The following is a 16,755-nucleotide window of genomic DNA, read 5'->3' as shown; positions in this document are numbered from 1 at the left end:
TCAAGGAATGCATGTACCGCCATCATTCCAGAACATACTGGAGTATTAATCCTCCTCGTCCCATTCAAAAATTTCGATATTTTTACAAAATTCTCCAATTGCAAGGTGGCCGCCTCTGATTGGTAGATCCTAGTGGAAGTGCGAGTCGAATGTACCGATTTCGCGGCACTTTCTCGGCGATCTGGAAGAGGAGCGAAGGGCACCTCACGCAGGATAGGTGGCCTATGCGACATCAGTAGAAGATGGAGCATGCATCCTGCGTGCGCTGGCCATACATGTAAGAGGTCGCCATGAGGCAGCAACTCGTGACCTGACACACTCGAGTCCTAGGGAGCCCGTTACACAGTCGTTGCATCTGTTTCACCGTTCAATGCACGTCGACTTAAAATAGCGAGCAGCTCGGTCGAGGAATCGCGAGGAGCGAAAAGCGCGGACGGACGAGGACGACGACGGCGGCGCCACCATCCGACGACACACACACGTGACCCATGCGAAAGTACCGCTTGGTGTCGAAGAAGGGCGAAGGCACGTTCTCGGAAGTGCTGAAGGCCCAAAATGTCAAAGACAACAAGTTTCACGCGATCAAGTGCATGAAAAACCACTTTGAAAGCATCGACCAGGTCAACAACCTGCGCGAGATCCAAGCGCTGCGGCGGCTGTCGCCGCATCCACACATTATCAAACTCGAGGAGGTGCTGTACGACCAACCGTCGGGGCGGCTCGCCCTCGTGTTTGAGCTCATGGACGCCAACTTGTACGAGATGATCCGGGGCCGACGGACGTACTTGAACCCGGAGCTCATTCGGTCGCTCATGTACCAGCTCGTCAAGTCGCTCGACCACATGCACAACAAAGGGATCTTTCACCGCGACATCAAACCTGAAAACATCCTGGTCGAGAACCAAGAGTTTCTCAAGCTTGCCGACTTTGGCAGTTGTCGTGGCATTTACTCCAAGCAACCGTACACCGAGTACATCTCGACGCGGTGGTACCGCGCGCCCGAGTGCCTGCTCACCGACGGGTACTACGGCCCAGAGATGGACCTGTGGGGCGTCGGGTGCGTCTTTTTTGAAATTACGAGCTTGTACCCGCTTTTCCCCGGGTCGAACGAACTGGACCAGATCAATCGCATCCACAAGATTCTCGGCACGCCGTCCCCCGATGTCCTCGACATTTTTCGCCGAAAAGGCGCCGCCCACATCGATTTCAACTTTTCGCCAGAGGACGGCACGAGCATCGGTACTGCGCCGTCCGCGCGGACGGCATGGCGCTCACGTGAGAAATTGTGTAGCCAAGCTCATTCCGCATGCCCCGCCTGAAGCTGTCGACTTGATGTGCAAGATGCTAGTGTACGATCCCAGCAAACGCACGAACGCGCGCGAGGCGCTGCGACACGAGTACTTCAAGGACGTGCGGGAGCGAGATGACGCGAATAACGACGTGGCAAGCGGAGAGAACAGGTAGGAAATCGAGTGTGGAGTGAGTGGCTCGACGGCTCGGGCTCACTGGTGGCCGATAGCAAATCGACGGTGGCCAACGCTCCTCCTGGCGGTCCGTCCAATGTAGTAAAACACCGTCACAAAAAGGTCGGAGAGATCATGTGATGCTTCTTGCTGACGCCAGCAGCACAGGATGACGACATGAAGCGGAATGTGCCGCTGCCCGTGATCAACAAAGGCAACGACGGCGACCCGTCCGAGTGCCAACAACCGGGGGACAACGCAGCGTACGAGGTATGGCCGCCAGTCCGAATCATCATCAGCAGCAGCACCACCACCTCCACCGATGAACAGTTCCTTTCCCATTGAACAATTCTCTGCCGCCTGGACTAGATCAATGAGCTGCCGCCGATCAACGCAGCGAACCCCCTCTTGAAACCCAACAAGCCGCAGGACGCCAAGGCCACGAAAAAGGTCAACCCGTACCGGACAACAAACAATCCACCGGCGCAGACGCTGCCGCCGCACAACCCAGACGTGTTGCTAGCAAAGGGGCGGAAACAAGCTGCGGACAAGGGGTACAAACTGTCTACGATAGCGAAAGCAGCAGCGCCAATGCCGCCGCAGCCATCGACCAAAAACCCAGGGGGAGGTGCCAAACCTAGTAAGTCGATAGGTACGTTCGTTGCGATGTGTGTGGCACCAAACTAACGCGGTCGAGGTAGGAACGAAACCTCGTCGAAAATAGTTGCTAGCCCCCCATGATAGCGAGACCTGTAATCCACGACAATGCACCCTTCGAATCCCGTCAGGCACGGCAGAGCGAATAGATTAAGCACCGCTGTCCCTGGTACTGGTCTCAACGCAACCGTTCGCCTCTGGGATGGCCACGTCATCCATGGGCGCGGCAACGTCTGCGTGCGGCGACGATGGAGCATGGGACGCAGCGGGAGGCGGCATCGCCACCATGGTGTCGCACACGAGGCACTACAGGGGTCGTCAGCCATGATTTCGCAAGACCATCGGTTCGACTGACGTGAGGACAACCCGGCGGGTTGATAAACGTGCACGCCTGGCATGGCCACGACGTTGCAGGGGCAAGCGCTGACAAGCCCACTTGGTCGGCGGACAAGAGCTGCGCCAGAAACTAGACAACGTCACGATTCCATCCAGCGCGGGGCGCGAACCTCGGCTTGTCGGCACCACGGCAATGCCGACGCGAATGGGTCGTGGAGCTGCCATGCTGGGTCCATCCGCAGCACGCTCTGTAGAAAAATCCCGACCGAGTCGAGTAGATACTGCGGACGGGGACTGTTGTGGTCTCCTTGGACTTTGATCAGGTTTTTGTCCCCAGCATACTATTGCAAGGCATCCCGTCAAGACAGGTCGGCACGAGAGCCGCGGTACTTTTGCAAACAGCGCTTCGGTGTGATGCGGTCGGATGAACGTATCGCTGTGAGCCGCTGCATCAACGTGTGAGGCTGCCGGTCGTCGTGGCTGCGTACCGACAAACAGCGCTGGAATGAACGACTGGTGCACGTGGTCAATCGGGCTCACGTCCTTGAGATCAAACTGCGCTCGCTTGTGCACGGACGACCGGATGCACCGCAGGACGATCTTGACGGCCAGCGTTGGAATCGTGAACCCTTCCTGTCTCCCGTGCTCGACGACTTCATGCACCTACACCAACATGGCGAGTCGAGTTGGGTATTGCCGCACAGTTGGTACGAGTTGGTCGAGGTTCGCAAACGCCGAATCGACGACAAGTCCCGCGATCGATGGGTCCCGGTCGGCGTGCAGCAGAGCCGTGACCGCGCCCATGCTGCGCCCCCACAAGCCGATCGTTGACACCGAGTCCAAGTTGCGGAGGTGCTCGACCAGTGCGTGCACGTCGTCTGCTCCATGCACATACTTGGTTGTGTTCGACGACGCATAAGGAGGGATCGCGCGCACCTCGTTCAAAGTAACCGAGCGTGATGTAGTCTCCATCCGACGCACCGCAACCAATGCAGTCCATTGCGACGACCGTCGCGCCAGTGGACAAAACGCAGCGCAAGATCGAGTGCGCTTCCAGCCGGCACGACGAATTCCCGTGCAGATAGATGAGGCATGGCAGCGCTGCAGCAGGACGGTCGGCAGCGATCGGGTGCCAATGCGAGCATTGCAGTTGCAGTGGTTGTCCACGTCGCTGGACCGACACTTGGAAATCTGTCCGCTCGAAGCGGCGACCGCAGAGCTCAAATGCCGTTGGTCCGAGCTCTTCCACATCGTACTTGGCCCGTGGCGGGCGAATGATGAGGTTGACCAATTGATCGTATCCATGCCGTACAAGGTACCAGTAGCTCAGTTGTCGGTTAGCATCCTCGACGGCTTCTTGGCCTCGCTGGATGCCGCCTGTGACCATCCCCTCCCGCCGGTGGTTGGTGCGTGATGGTGGCGGATGTGACGCTGTACGTGTGGCGGACGACAGCGCCATGGAAGATGATGGCAGAGGAGATTCGAGACATCCTTCAGACGCAGACCGGGCAACAGAGGCCGCGGCTGTCCTCGATTGCCTGCTCGGTGCCTTGGCGTTCGAGTTACCCATCGACCAGGTGATTTCTCGACGCTGGTTGGCTGAAAGATCCAATTCCACACATAAATCGGCAACTGCAAACTTGTCGGCGCAACGACAGGGATGCGGTCGTGCTCGTCCGGCGCTCACACCTCGTCGTTGGAAATGCCGCTGTCGTGGATCTTAACAATCTCACAAGTGTGTGTGCATGTGTGCGTCCGCCCATGGAAGCAGCCAGTCATGCTGCGTAGCACTGCGTCGTTTTTCCAGGACAGTATCGAGCGAGTAGGGTACGGCAGCGAAATGCGTCGAGTTCGACTCATCTCAACGACACCATTCCATGTATGCCCTTCCTTTGTTCATTCGAAAGGTGGCGGACGGTCAGCTAAAATGCCCCCGTCCGGTGGACGTACAACGTGCGAGCCTCTCACAGCTCTGTCACCGAGAGTTTGAGCCTGCCAGTGGCTGCAAGTCCAGCCCTACAATAGTTTCGCCATGGAGAGGCACCCCTTACCGTGCAACGGACCGCTTCTTCCATGCCAAGGATGGCTGGACGTAGTCGCGACGGCGCATCTTTCCGTCGCGCTGTTCGATATGACTGTATAATGAACCCAAGGACGTCGCCTCCGGATAAATTTCCGGATATTGTGGTGTTGATATCAGCGCGGGAACCAGTGAAACATGATGCTAAGAGGAGTTCGTCGAGTGTGCCACCGGTGCAAGGCACCTGTGCGGCGGCTGTCAGCCAAAGCTGACAAGGTCACCGACGAGAAGAAACCAGTGAGCATGTTCCTTGCCAAGGAGGACACGTTGACGACGCGCATCATGGGATCTGACTGGGCAGATCGCCGTGGCCAACCTGTCTCGTTCAGCATGAAGTTGTACTGGTCGATCTTTGGATTGTTCATCCTCAACGGCGTGTATGCTCAGTACACTGGCAAGGACGGTATGAGTAGGACTCCCCTTGACAACCTTGTCTAAGTGAGCGAGCGTAGAGTTTGAATTGTACCATGAGGTGCGATCTACGATCAAAACAGCTCTCTTTGGCAAACTAGAGACGAACGAGCATGTGTTCGTATCCGAAACTGAAAGCAGTAAGAGCGACGCTATTGCGGCGGCGGCGGCTATGACCATTGACGCAACTACCGAAGTACAGGCAGAGGTCCCAATCACCAAGCCATCCGCCGAATCAGCCGGTGGAGAGGACCTGCCACCTGTCATAGCAGCCACGGGCCCCATGGCGGCTCAAAAGGCCGCGTCACCCCTCTTTGGTACGCTCAGTCGAACGGGGCCGTCAAGGCCCCGTCCAGTTTTGTCTAAGGAGAAGCTGACCTTCGAACTCAACGCACTGCGAGAACAAGAAGCGCAAAACCGGCGAGAACTGCGAACGGGAAGTTTGCGCAACCTGGACGTTGTAGCCGCCGAAATCCAGGAAATCCAGCGACTGAAGGGTGAGCTCAAGCGTCGGATCAAAGCCATGGCGTAAGTCTTGCAAGCAAGTCGGATTTGCGCCGCGAGGCACGCACCGCCCTCGAGTTGGCACCACCATTCCAAACATTCCATGTTGATGATTGCATTGTTCCGATGATGCGGGATGCCATCGGTTTAATACCATATTTTTACTCCTGCAACAATCAAAATCCATGTGCACAACGACTATAATTTTATAATTCCCACGATACCATTTTCACCACGCCTTGAAGAGAATTATGTAGTGAAAAGAATATGGCGAAAATCGTCACCTAACAATAAAATTACCAAAATACTTCGTAGTATACACCATATTATTGTAATGCTGCACACATGCATAGAATGTTCGCGATCGGAATTGTATCGATTTACTGCAAATAGTACTTCCGACCATTCCAAGGACGGCACGAGGAACCACCGCCGCGGTCTGAAAGCGCGATGACATGGTACGCATCTGGTTAAGGTTATGGTACAACAGGGAAACAGTACGACGTATGGTACATGACGACGACTAGGACGACGACGGCGACAACGTGGACAGGTACTCTGTCGTCTTCTACGCACACAACGCTTCGATGCGGAGGGCATCCGACCGGCTGAACTCGGCATTCGTCTTGCAATCAATGGAACAGAATCCGGCGACGGGCGCTCGGCGACTCAAGAACGAATGCGTGCAGTTCAGGCACTTGAGCGTGTCATTGGACGGAAGGGTGGAAAACGAGTCGCGGCGCACGTCGTCCAAGTCGCGATTGATGCAGAACGCATCGCTTGATTCCACGATGAGACTATCGAGCACCAGGCGGCGGAATACCCGCGAGGCCGCGATCCGCGACGTCATGCATCCTGCGTCGACAAGCCAGTTGACTGCTTCCGACTTGATGAAGTATCGCGAACGCTTCATGCGCGCGTGGGTAGCGATCTCATCGAACGCCGACTGCAGCGTTTCGTCGTCCAGTGCATCCGCTTCGCCATCGCTTGACGAGTCGTCCGACACGGAGGACAACGTCGCGCTGAGGGAACGCGACGGAGGTTTGCAAACTTTGCACACGCGGACGGGAGTCGTGTACCCTAACTGGGGCAGCTGCATCATCGTTGGACTGCAATCCGCACAAACTAGACACCCACAGGCACGACAATGGTGCCGCCGCCGCATCCACGCTGAGAACTGTCCATGGCACGCCGTGCACGCGTCGCTCGCGTGGTCGGGCTGCCACGGAGCCGGCTGGACCTTCTCGTAGGACAAGTCGAACTGAAGAGGCGTGGCAGAGGCGGCGGGTACTCCCATCGGAGTCGCGTGTCACAGAGCGCGGAAATGCTGAAGTGGCCCCCATGACGTCGAGTTTCACCCGAAATAGCCGGTGCCGCGCCTGAGAACGCCGGCTGACACGTGGTCCAACACTGGAAAACCTGTCGAAATCAATACTCTCCCGCCAAACGGACCGCAGCCGCCATCGAGATCACGGGATGCTCCAAGACGATGCATGCGTGCAGACGTCTCTATTTTCCGCGAGGGACGTACTATGGGGTCCAAGGAAATCTGTGGGCCATGTGGCGTATTTGGACTGGTGGGGGGGACGAATGGTTCTTGGCCCAGACTTGTCGCGGCGACAACAGACGTGCTTCCGCCATGCGCATGGTTGAGAACGGGTAAGTAGGTGGTGTTATATTTATCCGAATGTGCTCCACCGAGCAGTCTCTCACAGCTTGGTTTCCACAATGCTACGGGAGCAGGATTCGGTGCCTGCACAACCACGGGTACACAATGCTACTTTTGCCACAACATACCAGATCGAGCAAGACGTGATTACTTGCATGAGGATGGATCGCATGGCTAGTTCGTTGCGTGGCGTTGGAAGAAACCGGTCGCGGGGCGGCTGCCTTGCACAAGTTAACTCACGTTACGCCCCAATATATAAAATGTTGAAGGTTGTGACTCACCAAGCGTATATCGCTGAAAAGAGCCCGGACCATTCATTGATCTTGGATTTTGTATGCCCCTACAAAAGTCCTGTTTCAATCATTGCTACTCTTGGTTTTTGTATAGTCATACAAAAATATCCTGTTAAAGATTTCCATTCCACGTGCGGATGCCACAGAGCCGCACTTAACACAACCTTTCCGGATAAAAATGGACTACAATTCACATCCTCGGGGCGAGCGACATATCTTGAGTTACTCCTCTCGTCTGCAAATTGAGCCATCGTGCCATTTTATCCATCATCCACGAATATTCCCTGCATCTCGATCGTGTTGACGATGCAGCAGACCGAATCGCGGACAGCATGCTGGTTTGTCACCATAATGTGCAACGGTGAAATTTGCACACGGGAAGTCCCGACGTCCCTTATGTACGAGGAGCTGTTAAGTGCGCTCCCGTGTCTGTCCGCTTGGATTGCCGATGCCGACACGTAGTGGGTTTTGGGAGGTCTGGCAAAGGACTCGATACATCCACGTGGCGTCCGCACCACCTGCGATCGTTTGCGGGGGTGGTGCGATGGCCCTGTCGCTGTGAGCAAGCACACAGCTCTGCTACACAGCACTGCTCGCCACAGTTCCCAACCAGTTTCTCGGAATAGAAATGTCCCTTGCAACGCATGGTGCGGGCCTGAGTGTACTCAGAGTCGGCCCCGAGCGAGGGGGACCGTCGAGGCAAAAGAGCGGGGGGGGCGGCCGCCGCCGCGATGGTCCACGTACACCAGACCAGGCTGAGAATTCCCAGACGTGAGCCAGGGGCCAAGTTGCACTCGATCTGATGCAAATTGGGTGGACGGTGGCACATTGACTTGTTGTTTGTATACGGTTGAACATGCGCATGACACCGAGGGCCACTCCAATGTCCACCACGACGGAGGGGAGTTGGACCGACAAATTCACGCCACGTGGCGCTGACTCGGTTGGGATTCGTGGCAGACTACCCTTGCCTGGACGTGACGACGCAGATCGACGACGTGCACCGAACGGGACGAGACTGGAGGACGCATGGACGGACTCGCGTCGTGCCTTTTGCATCACGACGTGATGTTTGGACAAGTGAGATGCGCCATGCATGGAACGTTGGAATCGTTTGGGTGACACGCAAGTCGTGGGGTTCATCGCACAGGGACGTGGATGCTCGGGACGATCGGGCTGGAGCGAGGAATGCAATGTCCGAGGCGCTGGACTTCCATGCAGCGATGGGACAGTCGGTAGTGGAAGCGCCGACGACAGGTCTACTAGGCGATGTGATTTATGACGAGGTCGGCACGTCTCGGCTGGTGTGCGTCGCGCACCACGCGATACAGAAGAGAACTCCCAGCAGCGACTGTCCAAGGCGCAGTTTGTACGATCTATCGCATGTCGTGCCCGAGTCGTGCATACGATGGTCGACCGAATAGCCTCATCGTACGCATCCCGTCCGAGAGCAGACGCCGTGCCGATGCTTTCACTCGAATGCCTTGGCGCAATGCGGGGGGCAACCTGTGGGGACATGGGGCGACGTCGACGAAAACGACCACGTGCCAAAACGACCTGAAGCGGCACCAAAATGCGACGAACACAAGAAGGCAAACGACGGACTTTTCACGAGTCGTGTATTGCAAAACGCACGGGCAGGTTAATGGTTTCTCTCGTTGTTTTCGTCCGTGATGGTCGAGCTGTACGCGTCCAAGCGATGGAGGAGGATGTCCAAGTCGTTTGCGTAAGTCTACAAACATGTTGTGTACCGAGGTAGGGTGGCGATACTTCGCCATGAAGGAACGCACCTGGACGCCCAACTCAAGCTCGAGCAAGTGTGCTACAGTCCGTTTGTGATGCGACGGCCAAATACGTGGCTAGTTGGTGACCAGCAACGACACCCTGCCAAGGACAACTCACCGTCAAATGCGTCGTCATCGTTGTTCAGGTCCATTTGACGGTGCAGCTGGCGTGAAATGTCCTTGACATGGAGCTCAAACACTTCGTGGCGAAGTTGCTGCAGCTTCTCGACGTTTTCCGTCGTCGATGGCGACGCCAGCATGGCTTGAATCTTATTGTGCATGTCGCCGGCCCCTCCCTGAGTCGTTGAAAGGAAGCAGCATGAGGGCGGGCGATCGTACCTCTGGAGTCGGCGGAGGACCTTTGGTCGAAATCCCCCAATCTTTTGGACGACTCGACGTCGACCATCGGGCTTTTGCTTGCTATTCGCCGCCACCCCAGAGTTTTAACGAGAGCACCAGTGACACTTCACGGACCTCATAGAGCTGCATGAGCTCTTTGTGATCCGCGTCGTCTTCGGCTTCCATGGCCGCTAGCTGCCTCGCAGTGGCATCGTCGTCGTCGGTGCTTTGGCTCTGTGGTGACAACGTCAGCACAAGCACGCAGCAGACCGCTGCACCGAGGATGACGCGCCGGAAAACTGCGTCGCCATTTTGTGAGCATGGTCGGCCCGCCACTGCTTCAAGTCATCGATCACGCGGTTCATCTACTCCACAAAGTGAAGATGGTCCCGATGCAAGTGGTCTCGATGCAAGCAGCAATTGAATAAACAGAGCCCACGTCGCGTCGACCACGGCCTTGCAGTGTGCAGAGTACTTACATCTTCCACTGTGACATCATCGGCCGCCAAAATGTCCAAGTCGCTCTCGAGTACTGGTGCTGGATTGCCACCTTCGGTGGCGCTGGCCAGATCCGCCTCGGCGTGATTGTTACTGTGGCGCGAAGGCCCTGGCGTGGAGGGAGCTACGTCTAGTGGAGGAATGCGGGCCGGAGCGCGTTTGACTTTTTTGGTTGGTTTGACGAGGGCAAAGCGTGGTCCAGTCGAATGAGGCGGTGTCCACTGAAGGGGCGACGGAGGGTCTGGGGACGTGGGCGTCTCTGGACCAATTCGCGACGACGGTGGTACGGATACCACGGGCGGGAACAACTTGGACGGCGGATGCGCATGGGTCGGTTTGGTCGGCAACGTCATCACAGGTGGCCCCGCGGACGCCCCCTTCTCCGTGTTTTTGAACAGCATCTAGTCGACCACACACACACCATCGATGGAAAAGCAGTGACGGGCGACGGTCTAGAATGCATACGCACCTGGATCAACTTGCGACCATTGTGTTGGTACTGCTCCATTGCTTTGTGTTTTGCTGCCAACACAAACTAAATATATCCTGCTCACGCCAACTCCCCCCAACTACCATGGCCATGCCTACCGACGGCAAACGCTAGCCAAGGTAAAATCACTCCCTTGCAACCCTTTCTAATCCCTCGAGGAAGTCGGCGCATGACCTGCCACGTCAGAGTCCAATGGCCTTCGCCCTCATGTACCCCTTAGCTTAATCGTGGTACAATCTTTTTATATGTAATATTCAATGGGGACATGTGGCTCGCGTGGCCTAATGGATAAGGCGCTGCCCTCCTAAGGCAGAGACTGCGGGTTCAAGTCCCGCCGTGAGTGGTCTTTTTATTACTGTTGCATTTGTTATAATTTGTTAGAATCTACCTCAACCGTATACAAATCCCAAGCAGGACTCCAACCCGAGCTTCCATCGAGCCTCTAGTTGAAGTGGATGTTCCGGGGCACCTACGACGGGTGTCTGCGCGAATGGAGCGGCTTGGAACCACCGTGCGAGGTGCATGAGTGTGCTGACTAGCATCCCGACCAAGTTACCTAGTTGTGGTTGGGGGAGATGGCAGCCATGAGTTGATCGACGACGCTTTACAGCGTTTGCGACTCGGCTTGCTGATCTCGTCACCTTCCATGGGCGTGCTACGTGAATGCTCACTTGTATTTGTTTGAGCAGGTTCAAGTGTGAGGACGCGCCGCAAACGAACTCGTGTTTTTGATGCCTCTACCTCGGCGAGATCATCGCCACGTCCAGTTGAGCCAATACTTGGATTTGGATCGAACGTGCTGCGTCGTGCCGCCGCCTTGCGGTTTTGTCCATGTGTGCACTTGGCGTCGGAGGTCGTCTACGTTGACCTGAATGCCGCTGCCGTGCGCCGTCTCGGCTCGCTTAAACCACTTGTCCATCGCGACGCTCTCCATGTCTTTGCGCTCGTAAAACAGCAAGTACGCGGCACACATGAGCTTGGACAGATTCAGGTCGGCCACGGCGGTCACCGTCATGTCGTCCACACACCACCACGTGCCTGCCTCGTGGACATACGCGATGTAGTGACCAGCGCCAAGGACTCCGACGTGGCACACGATTCCGTACAGGTTGTAGTCTTGATGGTGGGGGGCGGCGGTCGCCGTCGGGTATGGGAACGTGACGGAAATGTCGTTTTTCCAGACAAAGGTGGTCGGGATGGGGAGGACGTGGTCGTTGTTGCCAGCGTCGTGCGTGGTGGCGTCGTCAGGGTCGCCGTAGGTGGTGGCGACTACGTTATTGTGTGGGGCCGTCGAGATGTCGAGCGGTGTGCCGTTCGAAGTGGTGGCCAGGAACCGTGCGAGCGACAGCGTGGTTGGAAAACGAATACTCGTTTCGGCCTTGACCATCGATTGCGTTTCCGAAATCGTCTGGAACCGCTTGAGCTGAACGACCAAAATCGGCGGCGTGCTCCATAGCGCGAGCCGCTTCGTGTGCGGCAGCGACGTGGTGCACTTGCTGCAGTACATGTCGACCGTCTCCTGCGAACAGAGCATACCGATGCAGTCCTACTCCAAGTTCCCTCATGAGACGACCCCACGAACGCAATGGACGGTGCGCGGCGTCGACAACACCAGGGCAACTGCTTACTTCCAACGGATGGGCTGGCGGAGGCGTGGCGTGAAATTGCACGTACGACGAGTGGAGTTCAGGCGGCGCCGCCGCCGTCTCTAACCACGACGTGAGATATCCCGCGGCTCCACCAACGCAACATACCGATGCCCCAGTCGATGGCGAGCATTTCGTGGGGCTGCAGCATGACAATTTCGTCACGCGCGTCGTCTCTGGGATGCATGTCGTCGTCAAGAGTGCCGTGGTGGCCAGACGAGTTGCGCGCGCATGGAACCACAGGGCACCCGACGCAGCTGGACGTCCACGGACACCTCGAACAAGCCAGCCCGTCGGTGGCCCGAACGTATCGAATTGTAAATGGCCATGTCGGATGTGCCGCCGACGGCAGTGCAAAGTAAATCGCTTTGTCCACGTCCTACGAACGGTGGCTATCGACAGACTGAAATGTGAAGCAGCCCGACCTGTGACGACGTTGCAGGAGGTGGCTGGTGGGTGTGCACCCATGCATACAACTCGTGGCCAGTCATCCGTGCGGTCGACGGCAGCAAGAACGGCGACCCGTACAATTGAACCCGGAACGGATGCAAAAAGTAAAACGGAACGAGGCGCTGGCGGCGGTAGACACACTGCCATCGCCGCGACGGCGAAGGAGCGCCCGGGGTGGATGGATGTGCCACACCTATACGCGTGCCATGCACTTCAGCACCCATGAAGCCGACAACGGGGTAGTTACCCTGGTACGAGTACACGTGGAGGTCTTGGGCAATGTCGACGAGGAGCTGCTTGGGCTGGACAATTGTGTGGATTTTGTGGCCGTGGAGGATGGCAACGATTTGGACGGGATCGCTGGAAGAAGCGTCTGGTAGCTCCTTGTCCTGGTGGCGGAGAGCGGCAACAAGGTCGGCTGTCGTGGCGCGCGAGTCCAATCGCACCTTTCGCTTCTGGATCGGACGGCCGTGGCCGACGTGGACGTACACAGTGCGCCAACGTTGGAGGGATGGCGGTAGCGGCACTTGCAAAAACGAAAACGGTTCAAATCGGTTGGACGTTTGCCCGCATGCCGAGCAATCCAGCGCGCTCTTAAACTGCCCAGTGAAGAGCGCGGTGACAATGGACGGATCCCGCAAGACGTGGGCGCGCCACCATTCAAACGCAACGTCGGCGTCCGGTCGTCCATTGCTATCGGGCAAGTCCACGTACGGTTTGACTGTTTGGATGGTCGACTTGAGGGCGGACGGCGACAAGGACGGCGCGCGCAATGGCCGACTCAAATCTTCGCTCAATCCTTGCAGCAGCACCGACAGACACTCGTGCGCGTCGTGCTGGAGGTGGCCTTGGAACTGCGGATACAGCTTTCCGATCGCGAGTTTAAAGGTCAGCGGCGCGATGGGCCTCGACCGGTTGGACGACATGACTCGCGCGAGCTCGCCGTAGACGGCGGCAAACACTCCCTGCATCCCGTACTTGTTCCACACATTCAAGTCGTACAGGTACTCGTCCGAGACAAAGTACTCTTGCAACGGCATGGTGTGGAAGAGGCATTGCAGAACAGCATTCATGAAGCACGAGTTGCCCAAGTTGCTCAGCCCGACGGCAGCCGGTGTGGGACCAAGAGTCGCGCCGTCGACAACGTCCGATGGTGGCGTCGGAGGAGGAGCGACAGCACCATCGTTGGCTGCATGAAGGTCATTTTGCCACGTCATTTCGACCAATGTTACATCGGGGGCCAGCTCAGCCAAGGTCGGCGCCGCCCCAGTTGGAGTAGACTGCTCCACAGGCCACGGCAACCACTTGTCCGCGCCTGCAGGTCGGTAAAACGGCGCAGACGACGTGAATGGCGCTGCGAATGGACCGCCAGTCGCCATGCGGACCAAGACTGGCGCATACTGCTGAGGAGTCCGCCCGCTCAACATGACAACTGAACTGCGGGCCGCACTATTCACACGACATTGAATGAAAACACAAGGCCAGGGACACTCGTGTGGACAAAAATCTGCCATACCGATCCTCTTGGCGCGGTTGGTCGGGTCGTGCAGCACATGAATCGATCGAAGTGGATTCGGGGCTCATGGCGTGCAGCCGTTGGTCAGGTGATGGTGAAACACCCGTGTTGTTGCTCACGACGTGGATCACGAAAAGCGATTGTTCGAGCTGCCTCTGATCGTTCGTAATGCGCACAAACACGTCATCCAGCGCAAGTGGTGGTGGTGGCCGCGTTGTTGCGCACGCCGCCGCCACGGTTGGGTGCCAACGACAGAGCGCGTCAAACGTGGCTCTGTTAACAAATACGTGATCCAGCTGCGTTATGGTCGCGCCGTCGTGGTCGGGCGCCGTCAGCCTCAACTTGGCCTCCAATTCATGGTTGTCGTCGAAGTCGAGGAAAGGTTGCCACATTGCAGCGCTGGTGCGATACCATTCCTGGCCAGGCACCCCCGCGTTCGTCGCGCTGTCGTACACTTGCAGCAGTCCCAAAACAACTTGAACAGCCGTCTCGGGCTTGACTTTGTCCCCGAGGAGCCGAACGTGAACCATATCACAGCATTCATGCAAGGCGTGGAGAAGCGCGGGCTGTTGGCCCGACAGCCATCCACAAAAGTCTGCAAACGTCACATGGGCCTTGTCGCTGTCCACCACGAGTTGATCGGTCCACTGCGCCACGTCGTGCGGCAGCGGCGGCGGCGCGATGTGGCTTTGCCAGAACGGTCGGTTCAAGACAAATGTTGGCGCTGGGACGAGATGATACACGAGTTCCGCCAAGTCTGACACAACCGACGAGGTTGGGGACGGTGGACTAGTGCTGTTGGTAACGTCGACGAACAAATCAAAGAGGCATCGCAGTCCTTCCAACATCGAGGCATGCGCGGCAAATGTGAGATGCATCATCCAGTCGCGCAGCGTCGGTGCGTCGTCGGCGTGTTGATCGCGCGAGTCGCTGGCCACGCAGTCCAAATACGCCCTACAGTGATGAACATGACGAAGAAAAGTGGACAAGTCGATGAACGCACGATGGAAAGACAAAGGTTGAGGCAAACGCACTATGGATCACTGCCCGGGGAATGCCAACGCCATGGCCGTAGGCGGCATGGAGCCGATGAAAGTGGTGATGCAAAGTTGTCTTTCTGTCCCCGTATAACGCGGTCGAAGAAGAATACAGCTTGAGGACGTGCAGTGTGGACGGTGTCGTGGTCAGTTCGTTCGACATTGCAAGCATCGCGGACGGAGCCGCAACCACCGCCACTGGCGTCGTCGGAAGCGACGATTCTTGGAATGTCATGGCCAGCCCAAGGGAGTGCACCCAGCTGACGAGAATGAGCCCGCCCTGGCAGACTTGCCCGCTGCTTGTCGTCATTCTGTTCCGAAATGTTTCCCATTTAATCTTCTCCGCCATCACAAACAAGGTTGACTCGAACGTGGCGGCCGTCCACGGCATACCGCCGCCGTCCGTTGCGTCAAACGAGTTTGGTGTCGATGCCATGACCCACGACAGCATTGTGCGAACGTCCTTCCGCGTGATGTACCCCGATTCAGTGCTGTCGAGGACGCGGAACACGAGTTTGAGCTGTTCGCGGGGAGTGCCGACCTTGAGAACACAGACTGTGCTGATAAACTCCTTGTACTTGAGCATGCCAGACAGGTCGACGTTGATGCACCCAAACAGGCGCTCCGCCAACGGCATTGGAAAGTTGGGCAACAATTCGCGCACCACCGAATGGACGAAGACTTGCTTTGTCATCTGGCCATGCCCTGAAGCGCGGTGGAAAGCTTGCGTCGCACGCCGCGTCTCGACTTCTCCCAGACGCGCCTCTGCCACAGACTGCCGCAAGATGGTGTCAGGGAGCCCCAGCATCGACGACCACATCGTCCCGTCCGAGCTACCGAGATTCTGGAGGAAATATCCGGATACCGAGCGCCAGCAATCCGGATGACCACAACCAAGTTGAAGCTGGCGAATCGATAGGACTTCGACTACACGACGCCAAAGGGCCACTGAGCCCCCGTGGCCATCCGCGACGCCAACGCTGCACGGCAAGGTAGCCCCTGAAGGGCATGCGCGGATTCCCAACCTGTCAGCTTCTCCTCTGGAAGGAAAGAGTCTGCATCGCTCGTGCTGCGACTCACCCGCCTTGATAAGTCTCGCCACACTGGCCTTGATCGCTCTCGAGGCTGAGCGCTCCACTTGACCGAAGTCATGCCAAGCAATACACCAATGCTCCTTGTTGACGTGCCAGCCGTTGAATCGACGGAATGTGTATGCACTCGCACGTGTTGTTGCGCTCGACATTCTCGTCGAGACACGACGACGCGGTTGAAATGTTTCAACGGAGTGGCGCCGGCAAGCGACTGCGCGCTGTACTGACAGTCGTTGGCCCGTTATGTCCAGATTTTATGAGCAACAAGGGCTCTCCTGCATGCAGCATGATGCTACAAAGAGATATCCTTATCACCCCCGAGTAACAAGCAGACGTGCTCCTTTGACCGAACATCTCGATACAGACCTGGTCCGTGAACATAACGATGCCTTGGCTTCTCGCTGCCACCAAGCATGTGAGCACGACTGCTTCTCGGGCCGTGCGCATGCCTGGCGGTGACAGGGCCTGCGCTCTATTTCTTTCGATCGCAG

General features: G+C 57.1%; 6 protein-coding genes and 1 non-coding gene across 10 annotated transcripts; 3 read left to right on the top strand and 4 right to left on the bottom strand.

Annotated features, from left to right (window-relative positions):
- The first annotated feature begins 154 nt into the window (after positions 1–154).
- Positions 155–2,264, top strand: H310_07894. Of its 2 annotated transcripts, none has more exons than XM_008873412.1 (7): positions 155–277; positions 331–1,239; positions 1,292–1,460; positions 1,520–1,586; positions 1,632–1,733; positions 1,833–2,103; positions 2,165–2,264. In XM_008873412.1, exons 2-7 carry the CDS (start codon positions 489–491, stop codon positions 2,185–2,187), a joined length of 1,383 nt encoding a protein of 460 aa, XP_008871634.1. In that variant the 5' UTR covers positions 155–277; positions 331–488; the 3' UTR covers positions 2,188–2,264. The 2 variants fall into 2 exon arrangements, with proteins under 2 accessions (XP_008871634.1, XP_008871633.1); XM_008873411.1 differs by having other exon boundaries at positions 1,833–2,115.
- H310_07893 lies at positions 2,243–4,046 on the bottom strand. 2 transcript variants are annotated; one of them, XM_008873409.1, is made up of 7 exons: positions 3,393–4,046; positions 3,168–3,334; positions 2,945–3,119; positions 2,847–2,902; positions 2,627–2,797; positions 2,476–2,586; positions 2,243–2,426 (listed from the first exon to the last, which is right to left on the bottom strand). In XM_008873409.1, the coding sequence occupies exons 1-7, from the start codon at positions 4,024–4,026 to the stop codon at positions 2,271–2,273; spliced, it is 1,470 nt and encodes a 489-aa protein (XP_008871631.1). In that variant the 5' UTR covers positions 4,027–4,046; the 3' UTR covers positions 2,243–2,270. The 2 variants fall into 2 exon arrangements, with proteins under 2 accessions (XP_008871631.1, XP_008871632.1); XM_008873410.1 differs by having other exon boundaries at positions 2,476–2,797.
- Positions 4,047–4,655: 609 nt separating this feature from the next.
- On the top strand, positions 4,656–5,644 carry H310_07892 (hypothetical protein). Its single transcript, XM_008873408.1, has 2 exons — positions 4,656–4,939; positions 4,989–5,644. The coding sequence occupies exons 1-2, from the start codon at positions 4,675–4,677 to the stop codon at positions 5,477–5,479; spliced, it is 756 nt and encodes a 251-aa protein (XP_008871630.1). The 5' UTR covers positions 4,656–4,674; the 3' UTR covers positions 5,480–5,644.
- A 258-nt stretch (positions 5,645–5,902) lies between these two features.
- On the bottom strand, positions 5,903–6,801 carry H310_07891 (hypothetical protein). Its single transcript, XM_008873407.1, has one exon. The coding sequence runs from the start codon at positions 6,746–6,748 to the stop codon at positions 6,020–6,022; it is 729 nt and encodes a 242-aa protein (XP_008871629.1). The 5' UTR covers positions 6,749–6,801; the 3' UTR covers positions 5,903–6,019.
- A 2,212-nt stretch (positions 6,802–9,013) lies between these two features.
- Positions 9,014–10,559, bottom strand: H310_07890. Of its 2 annotated transcripts, XM_008873405.1 has the most exons (8): positions 10,504–10,559; positions 10,016–10,435; positions 9,815–9,901; positions 9,672–9,770; positions 9,537–9,617; positions 9,316–9,493; positions 9,204–9,235; positions 9,014–9,145 (listed from the first exon to the last, which is right to left on the bottom strand). In XM_008873405.1, exons 1-8 carry the CDS (start codon positions 10,540–10,542, stop codon positions 9,056–9,058), a joined length of 1,026 nt encoding a protein of 341 aa, XP_008871627.1. In that variant the 5' UTR covers positions 10,543–10,559; the 3' UTR covers positions 9,014–9,055. The 2 variants fall into 2 exon arrangements, with proteins under 2 accessions (XP_008871627.1, XP_008871628.1); XM_008873406.1 differs by having other exon boundaries at positions 9,316–9,617.
- Positions 10,560–10,794: 235 nt separating this feature from the next.
- Positions 10,795–10,867, top strand: H310_07889. Its single transcript has one exon. It is a non-coding gene; the product is annotated as a tRNA-Arg (tRNA).
- A 264-nt stretch (positions 10,868–11,131) lies between these two features.
- H310_07888 (hypothetical protein) lies at positions 11,132–16,021 on the bottom strand. Its single transcript, XM_008873404.1, has 7 exons — positions 15,140–16,021; positions 14,137–15,090; positions 12,868–14,069; positions 12,596–12,813; positions 12,279–12,549; positions 12,153–12,232; positions 11,132–12,070 (listed from the first exon to the last, which is right to left on the bottom strand). Exons 1-7 carry the CDS (start codon positions 15,991–15,993, stop codon positions 11,276–11,278), a joined length of 4,374 nt encoding a protein of 1,457 aa, XP_008871626.1. The 5' UTR covers positions 15,994–16,021; the 3' UTR covers positions 11,132–11,275.
- Positions 16,022–16,755: the final 734 nt, after the last annotated feature.

The sequence above is a fragment of the Aphanomyces invadans genome (assembly GCF_000520115.1).
Source record: "Aphanomyces invadans strain NJM9701 unplaced genomic scaffold supercont1.15, whole genome shotgun sequence".
Classification (NCBI taxonomy): Eukaryota; Oomycota; class Saprolegniomycetes; order Saprolegniales; family Verrucalvaceae; genus Aphanomyces; species Aphanomyces invadans.
The sequence above is the reverse complement of the archived record's forward strand: the minus strand, read 5'-3'. Positions and strand labels throughout refer to the sequence as shown.